The sequence below is a fragment of the Octopus bimaculoides genome, chromosome 19 (assembly GCF_001194135.2).
Source record: "Octopus bimaculoides isolate UCB-OBI-ISO-001 chromosome 19, ASM119413v2, whole genome shotgun sequence".
NCBI lineage: Eukaryota > Metazoa > Mollusca > Cephalopoda > Octopoda > Octopodidae > Octopus > Octopus bimaculoides.
The window spans coordinates 24,754,003-24,765,541 of record NC_068999.1 but is presented as its reverse complement, the minus strand read 5'-3'; the positions used below and the strand labels follow the sequence as shown (position 1 = coordinate 24,765,541).

At 36.6% G+C, this 11,539-nt stretch overlaps 1 protein-coding gene across 1 annotated transcript in view; it reads left to right on the top strand.

Moving 5' to 3' along the window:
* Nucleotides 1-11,528, top strand: part of LOC106874531 (trafficking protein particle complex subunit 14) — a 30,175-nt gene extending 18,647 nt beyond the window's left edge. The window contains exons 9-12 of the mRNA XM_014922298.2: nucleotides 2,321-2,396; nucleotides 7,252-7,321; nucleotides 9,690-9,979; nucleotides 10,538-11,528. Of these exons, the coding sequence (XP_014777784.1) occupies nucleotides 2,321-2,396; nucleotides 7,252-7,321; nucleotides 9,690-9,979; nucleotides 10,538-10,682 (581 nt within the window). The 3' untranslated portion in view covers nucleotides 10,683-11,528. The remainder of the gene's footprint in view (nucleotides 1-2,320; nucleotides 2,397-7,251; nucleotides 7,322-9,689; nucleotides 9,980-10,537) is intronic.
* The last annotated feature ends 11 nt before the right edge of the window (nucleotides 11,529-11,539 follow it).

The window sequence follows — 11,539 nt, the reverse complement described above, 5'->3', positions numbered from 1 at the left end:
TATATATATATATATATATATATATATATATGTATATATATGTATATATACATGCACACACACCCCACACACATATATCATCATCATCATCATCATCATTGTTTAATGTCTGCTCTCCATGCTGGCATGGGCTGGATGGTTTGACATAGAGCTGGGTAGCAGAGAGCTGTCCAGACTCCAACTATATGTGTGTGTGTGTGTGTATGTGTGATAAGAATTTTATAAACTTTCGAGAGAACATGAAATAATTCTTTTTTGGAACATTGGATCTCAAAACACATATAGCTATAAATAATCATTTCTACTGTAGACACAAGGCCTGAAATTTGGGGTGGGGTGGATAGTTGATTACATTGACCCCAGTGCTTGACTGGTACTTTTTTCATCAACCCTGAAAGGATGAAAGACAAGGCCAACCTTGGTGGAATTTGAACTCAGAACATGAAGATGGAGGAAATATCAGTGAGCGTTCCACCCGGTGTGCTAATGACTCTGCCAGTTCCATGCCTTGTATATAGCTATAAATAATAGCATCTAAACATACAATTCTTGCTAGTAAGATTAAAGTTTTTGAAACAGATAAAAAAAAAACTCGAAAGATTGTTTTGGTCCAATGGTAGAACACTTGTCATGTCTACAGGAGACGTGGGTTCAAATCCCATTGACAGCCTTCAACTTTTTCTACCCAGAAGGGTTTTTCATGCTATTATTTATAACTTTGTGTGATGTGCCTCAAGTTCCAATGTTTCAAAAACAACATCTATCTATCTATCTATATATATATATATATATTATAAATTTATAAAGTGATTAAAAGAATGATAAAAAAACAGAAGAGAGTGTTGTACTGAGGTGAGAGGTGAAAGAGAATGTGATGGGAGTGATTAGAATAAGGTTGTGGTAGAGGAAGGAGCAATAGCAGAAAGACAGTAATGGGAGAGAGTAATGAAGAGAAACATTGATGGTAGATTCATGTTTGCTAAAAAAAGATGGGTAGTGACAGAGGTCAAGATGTGTGGGGGAGGTCAAAAGATGGAGACTTAAAAGGAAGGTATAAAGCAAAGAACATAAATGTTATGTTATATGTATGTTATATTATATATAATGTTATGTTATATATATCCCAGTATCCATCACCATCACTACCATTTTAGATTTCGTGTTCCATTGTTTGTGCAAGTGTGCAGGTCATCTTCAGCTCTGTGTTGTCAGTCATCATAGTTCCTTGGCATCTCCTGCATGGTAGTGAAACGTGAGCTTGAATGCAGAGGATTTGCAAGTTAAATAGGCTTATTTATAACTAAAAAATTTTCTTGTAGATATCTCACTATAGAAAGAACATTGATAGTACTGTGGCCTAGCATAAATCTGAATAGTTTCTCATCTAAACTAATTCCCTTCCTAATCAATCATAACTTGGCCCATCAATCAGATGCCTCTGTAGTTGTTTTTTTCCAGAGCATCTCTTTTGTTCTTGTGCAATACCCAATGACTGCTATGCCTGTATGGCACCTCTTTGTGTTAGCTGGATGATTGTATGATTGACTAGCTTGAACCCTACTTGCTTTTTTGCCTTCATATCTTTAATAGCAATTTTCACTATATTACACCCCACTTCAAAAGCCAGTCCTTCTTTTTGGTGTACATGAAATAGTAGTTCTTCTTTCCACACATTTTCTTCCTTCAGTTATCTCTTGAATAACATTTGCATGCCTCTTTCTTCCCATCATTAGGGAACAGCTATGTGCTGTTGTCATTTTGAACACACCTTTCTCTAACAATGTCTTGATTTTAGCCTGACTTCACTTTCTAAAGGACAATGTAACGATTGGCTATTTACAAATTATATTCCAGCAGTTTGTGTGTGTGTGTGTGTGTGTGTGTTGCATTAAAAATTTTGAGCCCAAAATATAAATAACAATAAAAAGAATGCTCAATGTTTTGTTTTAAATTAATTATTAGTGCATTTAAAGCCAGAATTTTCTATTGTCATAACTGAGTTACTTATTAAACAGACTTCAGATATCTATATTCCCAAATTACAGAATATCTTTGACTTTAAATATTCACCAGCACACACATTCTAATATGATACATGGCTGAGCACACCGTTTGTTCTGGGGCATGTGGACCATTGCCCCCTCCCCTTTGCTGCTTAACCCCCCCCCTACTTATTTTTCTTTTTCTGTTTCTTTGATTCTTTGTATTTAAATGTTATTAATAAACTCTAAATTATTGAGGATCAAAAAAGAAAAAGAAAACAAGAAGATTCCTTTACAAAAGAATACAGAATTGAAACTGCTTTTCTCTCATTTTTCAGGCTATATAAATATTAAAGCACCCAAGCATAATGTTATGAACTCTATCATATGTCAAGATCCAGATGTACTTCTTGGGTAAATATTGAATATTTTGCTTTCTACATTTATAACAAGTATTTCCCATTAGAATTATTTTGCTTGAAAATATTTTCTCACTATTCATCATCATCATCATTTAATGTCCGTTTTCTATGCTGGCATGGGTTGGACGATTTGACTGAAGTCTGGAGAGCCAGCGGCTGTATGAGGCTCCAATCTGGTCTGGCAATGTTTCCGCAGCTGGATGCCCTTCCTAACGCCAGCCACTCCAAGAGTGTACATGCCATCTGTACAGGAGTCAGTCAGGTGGGCCTAGCATCGATCACGTTCAGATAGTGCTTTTTACCTACTACCCCCACTCTTCCTGGCCTTCCAAGCCTGTTTCTTTGCTCTAATGGCCCTGTGTACAGTATTGTTCCACCACCATGTTACCCTAGATCTAGAAGGGACTTTGCACCAGCCACAGATTTGGTCTATGGTACTCAGCAAGTTGTCTCGCAGGAATTCCCAGCTGCCTTTTCTGTCACAGGACTGTAGCTCCTCCTCCCTATCATCAAATTTCTCAGTAAGGGTATCCCTAAATCTCTGACCATGTGAAGGTTTCTTAAGCTTCCAGTCCTTTTTTTCCAGATTGGTCTGCTTTTTGGCATCCTTCTGGCCTTGAGTCTAAAGTCACTAATTAGTAGTCTATGTTGGGGGGGGGGATTCTTTACCAGCGAGGGTCTTTGTATTTAAGAGCAACCATGCATCCCTCTGTCTGGTGAGAATGAAATCAATCTGGCTAGTAGAGTCGCCTGATTGATAGGTTATCAGGTGGCTAGCTGGCTTCCTGAAGTTGGTGTTGCAAATCAATAGGTTATTTGCATTGCAGAACTCCAGGAGCCTAGTTCCCTCTTCATTTCTGGTACCAACTCCATGGCCCCCATGTACACTATGGAAGATATCAGATTGCTGTCCGACATGCCCATTAAAATCTCTAGCTACAAAGATGAGATCATTGTCACTCGTCTTTGAGATAGCCTGCAGACAAATATCATAAAAGTGATCCTTCTATTCATTTGGAAGGCCCACTTGTTGGGGTAGAGATAATTGTAGCTATACCTTTCTGCAAGACTAGCCTGAGTTTAAGTACTCTATCGCACACCCCCACTACCTTTATGATCTTACCCACCCATTTCTCTGCAAGAAGTATGCCCACACCCCCTATTCCATCACTATTACCTTTCCAGAAGAGTTTATACCTATGTGCTTTGCCTGTGATGACTCTGGTTGAAGCTCCTCTCCACCTTACCTCTTGTACGCAACATACATCAACACATCTCCGTTCAAGCGACTCTACAATCTCACTAGACCTACCTTTCAATGTGCCTACATTTAGAGTGCCAACTCTGAAAACTGGGAAAGAGATATGGGAGATAACACAGGAAGGAGAGATGTTATTCAGCACCTGAAAAGAAGGTTCACATGATCGTCTGGTCACAGACATCATAATAGTTGTTCTTGCTTTTAACCTACCGTCATTCAAACATGTTAGAATTGCTAAGGTTGTTGCCTCTACTGGGGGTTGGGAGTAAGGAAGCATTATATATGAAAGTGTTTGGGGCATTATAAGCATTATGAGCATTGTGGGTGTAAGCATTACTGATGCTGCAGATATAAATGTAAAAATAAAAAAAAAAAGAGGGTAAGTGGGTTGCTATCTGGTTTAGTTAGTCCAGAGAGAAAGGAGAGGGTGGCAAGATTACCTATGTAAAAGGGGAAGGGCAACTGGATGCCCGATAAGAGAAAAAGATTTCCGGTATTCAGTTATATAATTCACACTTGAAATCATCTGTAGTTCTTTAGTTCCATAATAGTTGGCCTCAAAGACTAGAGGTTTTTAATTTTAAAATGTTACATTATTTACAATTAACAGATATTTGTCCTCATCTTGTTTGTTGTTAACACAACGTTTCAGCTGATATACCCTCCAACTTTCATCAGGTGTCTTGGGGAAATTTCAAACCTGGATTCTCATTCTAAGGTATTTTTCGATATTATTATTATTGTTATTCAGGTCACTGCCTGGAATCGAACTCAGAATCTTGGGGTGAGTAGCCTGTGCTCTTAACCACTATGCCATATGCCTATGGGCCATATGCCAAATACCCATGAGCATATGGCGTAGTGGTTAAGAGCACGGGCCACTAACACCAAGATTCCGAGTTCGATTCCAAGCAGTGACCTGAACAATAATAATAATACCATTAAAAAATACCTTCGGAATGAGAACCCAGGTTCGAAATTTCCCCAGGACACTCAAAGAAGGCTGGAGGGTATATCAGCAGAAACGTGTTAACAACAAACAAGATGAGGACAAATATCCGTCAAATGTAAATAATGTAAATAATTCTTCATCTCTTAAATATAGAACTGTATTTAAAATGTTAATACTTTACTTTATGCATCTCATTATCTTTGTTATTATCCTTACTACTCTCTCCACTTTATTATTATTACTATCATCACTTCTCATTTCTTCTCCCATAGAAGTTTTTTGCTGCTGTTTTCTCTCCTTTTCCAGCTAGGTTAGCCATGTTTCTCAGCAAGACACCTGTTCTTATCCATCTATCATACTCTTATCTCTTATCACCTGACATAAATCACCTCCCTTAATACTAAATCCCCACCCTCACTCAAGGGGTTTTGTCTTGTGAACGACCTAGCAACCTCATAAGTGCCAAGGATACATAGAAACATCCAGTACTTGTGCCAGTGTCACATTACAATGCCCACGCCAGTGCCATTTAAGAGTACTTGTACTAGAGTCACATAAAAGCGCCTATGTCAGTGCCATGTAAAGGCACCGGTACCAGTGCCACATAAAAGCACCCATGCCAGTGCCGCATAAAAGCACCCATACCAGTCTCATGTAAGAGTGTAAAATGGTTGATGTTAGGAAGGCCATCCACTCATAGAAACCATGACAAAGCAGACACTGCAGCTCAACACAGTCCTCAGACCTGTTGAATCCTGTTAAACTGTTCAGGCCATGCCAGCATGGAATATGAATGCTAAAGAAAAAGATGAAAAAAGTTTCTCACGTCATATTTCCTTAGTCAGCTTTACAGATTTTATTATAATTAAATTATGGCTTTCATACTTTTCTTCCTCCATAAACACAATCTCTAACCACTGATCCATAATTTTTAGTTCCCATATCTACAGATATTCTCACTATTGGCTGTTCACTTAATTCTTTTCCATCTCTTTATGAGGGAGTAAGTCAATTACATTGACTCCAATGCTCAGATGGTACTTATTTTGTCAACCCCCAAAAGGATGAAGGGCAAAGCTGGCCTTGATGGAATTTGAACTCAGAACATAAAGATGGATGAAATGCTGCTAAGCATTTTGCCAAGCGTGCTAACAATTCTGCCAGTTTGCTGCCTTAAAATCATCATTAATCTTATTAGTAATACTTTATCACTTGATTTGATGCTGTGCTCATGTCTCTTAAGAAAAATTATTAATGTTACATTTCCCTCTCCATTATAATGTTATTATGAAAATAAACACCATCATCATTATTTAACATCTGATTTCCATGTTAGCATGGGTTGGACAGTTTGACACAAGCTGCACCAGGTGCCAATTGTCTGCTTTGGCAAGGCTTCTATGGCCCTTCTTGATGCCAGCCACCTCACAAAGTTTACTGGGTGTTTTTTACATGGCACCAGCATGGGCACTTTTACATGGAACTGGAATGGGTGCTTTTATGTGGCACTGGCATGGACGCTCTTATATGGCATCAGCATGGGTGCTTTGATGAGGAACCAGCATGGATGTTTTTACTTGGCACCAGTGCAGGCACTTTTACGTGACACCAGCATGGATGCACTTATGTGGTTCTGGCAGGGGCACTCTTATATGGCACTAGAACTCTTATGGTACTAACATGAGTACCACCATGTGGCACTGGCATAGGTGATTTTACATGGCACTGGCATGAGTGTTTTTTATGTGACACCTGAACCTCAGAACAAGGACCTCTTGACTGAGATGTAGAAGACATGCCCATATGTATGGATGGTCATAGTTTTACTTAGCTTGACGTGTCTTCTCAGTTTCTCCATTTTGATGGGGATTTTTCCAATTTTTTTTTCTTCATGACATTCAAAATGATGACAGGAAGCTATTTTTGAAAGAAAAATTTGAAAAATTTATGACCTACCCACCATCGATATTTATATCAAAGTAAAACAAAGAAGTCCTCTTCATGACTTCCATTTTCAACATAAATCAAGTTACAGTATTCCAGCACTTTGTACTAGAACTAGCGCTACTGTTCAGCAGTCAAAAACCAAAACGGGACAAACTTTGTGAATGGTTGGAAATACAAAGGTAATTGAGGGGTCCTAGTATATGTAAGTGTTGGATTTTGATCAAAAGTATATGAGAAGAAAGTTCACACCCAGAACTTTCAAATGATATATTGGGTGGGCCAAAAGTCACACACAAAATAGGTTCAGTACACTCAATGAATTGTCAAAACATACTTCAAGTTTTCTAAAATTGAATAAAATAATGATGAATACACACATACATGATGAACAAAATAAATAATCATAACATAATATGAATCAAATGTCAGATGTTTTGGCACGTTACTTTTGGCCCACCCTGTATAAGTGTCCACAGAAAAATTGTACATGAAAATGATCAAGCAAAAAGTGGGTTTTTGCATGGTCAAGCATGGTCAAACTGTGCATGTCACTCTTTCCGCAGAACCCTACAATAATAGCTACTTATAAAATTAACACAAGCCTATGATCTGTTGCTTGCTGAGGCTTGCTTTTGTGTGTTAAAGAATCTACTTATAATGCTTCCTACATGTGGCTTTCTTCGGCAGGTCCTGTCCAAAAGGCTCAACTATGACAGCCAATGTTCGATTTCAGGTATTACATCCTGGTTTATTTGAAGTAAGTCATTTTCAATCTCGGAGTTTAACAAAAAGATCAAACTAAGTTGTATATAACACTGTGTAACACGGTTTTTGTCCTTGGGTAGCAACTGTTATTTCCTATTTGCTTACCCCAAAAAAGTATGAAAAACAGCTGATATTTCCTTCAAACTTTGTTTTTGTTACATTTATTCAGACCCCAAAGAATCCCTCTCAACACATGGCTTTGATGCTTCCCCACAACTCCTGCTCATGATCAGAGATGCACATACTGTCAGCCACTGAGGGACATGTTCAAGTGTTTATGATCAAGCCAGCAACTGACAAGTAAATCTGTGGTATTGAGCAGAATATTTGCTATAACGATATTTCTGCTTCAGCAACTCAGAGCTGAATTTGTCTGAAATGTAATGGAAAATAAGTCAGTTTGAAAACATTGGATGTCCAGGTCACAAAAGCAAAGCTTGAAAGGATAGAAGCAAATAGGAAATAATACTTACTGACCAAAGACAAGAAAAAAATTAAAATTTTGTTACATAATCAGATGTGAAAGTTTCTAATATATGTATTAATATGTGCCCCCCCACCTCGGCCCACTTTTCGACATAGAAAATTTATAATGCATATGTATTTAATCAAATGTCCTTTTTTTGTTTAACTTCAAAATAGTGATGATGACTTCCAAAGAGAATTTCAATTGTTATGAACTGACAAACAATCCAAAAATAATGTCATAACAATATTTCTATCTATCATTTTGTTGTTTTTTAAGTTGAATTATTTAAAATGAAAGCTAAAAACAGCCTCACAAAGTGAAATAAGTGAATTTGCCATAAAGGAAAGATGTGATGTTTTAGATAGGGCCACTTTTTGCCCAGAACATCACAGTTCTCTTGCTTTGGTGAACTAATTTATTCCACTTTGTGAAGTTTTCCTATTTACTATCTGCCAACACAGATTGATAGCTAGTGCCCTCCAGTTCTAATGTTTCAAATATGAAAAAAACTCCTTGATTATGGCCGATTTTAAAAAGAACAATCATAGCTAAGAATTGACAAAATATTAATTATGCTGTTAGTCTCTCTATTGTTTCCAGTGCTCTACTCTATCAAGAGTTGTCTTTGCTCTGAACACAACACTGTATTACAGACAAGCTGCATACAGTTGTCAATCCTTTTGCTTGGCCAGCTCTAAGAAAATTGGATGAGATGTTTGGCTGTTAGCTAAGGCTGTATTTTTATAGCAAAATGGCAATAGGTATATATGAATATTGGCTGTGAGAGCAGTTGATTAGTAGAAACACTTGAGTGTTATTTATTTATGTCTCTACATTCTGAGCTCTGATCTTGCTGAAGTCAACCTGCCTTTTATTTTTTCCAGGGTTAATAAAATAATTACCAGTCAAGTACTGAGTTATTATAATTGACTATACCCTCTCCCTAATTTGAAACCTTATGCCATGTTTAAAATCAATATTAACTGAGGCAAAATATGAATTTCTATGATGTTTCATTATAATAGTCTCAAATATTGTTAGGTGACTACAACATATTGTTGAATCAGTGCTTCTTATTTCATGTCCATTATATGTAATTAAATGGTGTAATAGTAAATTATACTTTTGCAGCCCCAAAACAAAGAGAGAAATAATAATAAAGCATTTATTGGTACCCTACCAAATATGGTATTACTTTAAATTCAGTTTAAATGACAAACTTGTAAACTCACAAATTTTTGGAGTTCTTTTGAAATTTGAATTATCAGCTGTTAGCATATAACAAATCCTCATCCAGACCTGATCCCAGTGCTGGATGTTCAAGAACCAAATAAAGGGCAGATTTTCAATCCTGGGATCATCCTATGTAGAGCAAATGTAGACTGAGATACAGGGGTCCTGGACAGACGGACAGACAGACAGAATTCGTGTTTTATTATTATAGATAAAAATTAGTCTTAACACCTTTTTTGATTATTACAGGCTAACAAGGATATCTCTACAAGGTTACTAGACCTGCTAAAGATAGCAACCAATTCTCCCTTGAATCATATCCTATCATCTTATATAAGGACAGGAAATATTTAACTTTGTAACCCCCTCCCCCACCATACTTCTAAACGGATGGATGGTCAGGGTTAGAATGCTTTGACAGATTTGGGTTAAAACAACAACAGCTGACTACTTTTTGCTTACTCATGTTAGAAGTAAATATCTAATTGGTATTAATATTTAACTGAATGCTTTTATTTGTGATTGGGTCCTCTTCCAATCCTCCCCCTCCCCCCACACACACACACACTCAGTGACCATAAAAAAAACTGGTTAAATATTAATGTTTTTGTTCTCCTGCTCCATACTATTTTCAATGAGAAATTATATTTCTTTATAGCTTGGCCAGCATATGAAACTAAATTTGAGATATGCTTTACCTTCGTCCACTGAATCTCGACAACATGAAATCAGCAGCCCAACTGATTCAATGTCTACACTCTCTCCTGATGAGCAACTAATGGCATCTGAAGAATTGTGGAGAGAACGTAGTGGGAGCACTTCTTCCGTCCGTAGTGCTGGCTTTTTGTCCTGTGATGAACGCAGGCGATCATATGCTACCAAGTCTTACTCTTTTGGTGATCTTGGTCCAGCTTCTTCCAGTGAATCAGATACAGGGAAACATAGAAAGTAAGTATTTCTTTCTAGCAATGTCATTGGTTGGTTTTTCTGTTTATAACTAATCCATTATCTGGTAAGATAAGATTAACAATATACTGATTAATAACTTTTGCATTGATTACTGATTCAGTAGTAAGTGGAAAATAGTTTAGTTTATTGTTTTTACACTAAATAGACATAACATGTCAATGACAACTTCTTTGTATTGAGGTTGTTTTAGGATATCAAAGTGGTGCCTGAATCTATTCTCAAATTTGTTTATTGGAAATTTTTCTAACCAATCAAATCCTTCTAGTATTTGTTCTGAGTTTGAGCGTTAACTGTTTTGTAAGATTGTATTGCTTCTTTCTTACTTTATGTGGCATCTTTTTTAATGACAGATGAAATTTTAAGAGTTCTTTCTTGTTGATATTGATTTGACCAGTTATTATTTACAGCTATATTTCATACCTGCCATTAACAATGCATTCAAAGCAATTGCAAGACAATTCAGTCCTTATCAAAAATGAGCCAATATTTATATGTTTAAAAATATATTCAGCACTAAGAATTTTGTTACTGTTTCAGGTTTAAAAACATTGAACGTTCACCACGGCTTCCTCCACCTCGACCACCTCCACCTAGGAAGTTATCTCGCGCCGAACAAATTGTTACAAACCCTCGAAACTTTTTGAAGGAAAGTTACCAACTTTATCTCCCACAAATTCTCTAATCAACTTCTAATCAGGAACATCTACCGAAGTTATAAATATATTTTGCACTGCATAGAGCTAATACTTGCTCTCACAAATATAAACATTTTACTCAACACAAGACAAATATACCTTTTTTTTTAAAATCCACACACACACACACACACACACACACTAAACAATTTATTAAGTTTATTTAAAATTCTTTCATGTTGTTTTCTTGAACAGCAAATCAAACCCTAATTGCTATTGTGATACTGAATGTTACTAGATGATATTGTGTTTCATGTGTTACATTAGTGAAATCTTGATTTGGTGGCTGTACATAGAGTACAATTGCCTACTTACTCAGGACCTCAAAATCCATGTTGTTGCAGGGATTAGAGAAAAATGTGTTAACTCTTAAACTGCAATTTATTTGTAAATAGGTGTTAATATTACTTAATTTTTTCTTTTTAAATGGTTTATTGTTAATGTTGATAATAAGGGCAGCAAGTTTTTGGAAACAGTGGAGCATCAGAGTAAATAAATGCCACACAGCATTTAGCATTGTCCCTCTGTGCTCTGGATTAAACTTTTGTATTAATAATATAGCTTGGTTAATTTAATATCTCCCATAAAGGTGGTGAACACACAGAACTGTTAGGAAACCAGACAAAATGCTTAACAGCATTTCTTCTGGCTTAACGTTCTGAATTTAAATTCTACCAAGGTCAACTTTGCCTTTCATCCTTTTGGAGTCAATGAAATAAGTACCAGTTAAGTCCTGGAGTTGATGTATTTGACTAATCCCCTCTCCCAAATTTCAGGCCTTGTGCCTTTTGTAGAAAGAATTTGATATCTTCCATACTACAGAAATGGTCTTTATGTGTATGTA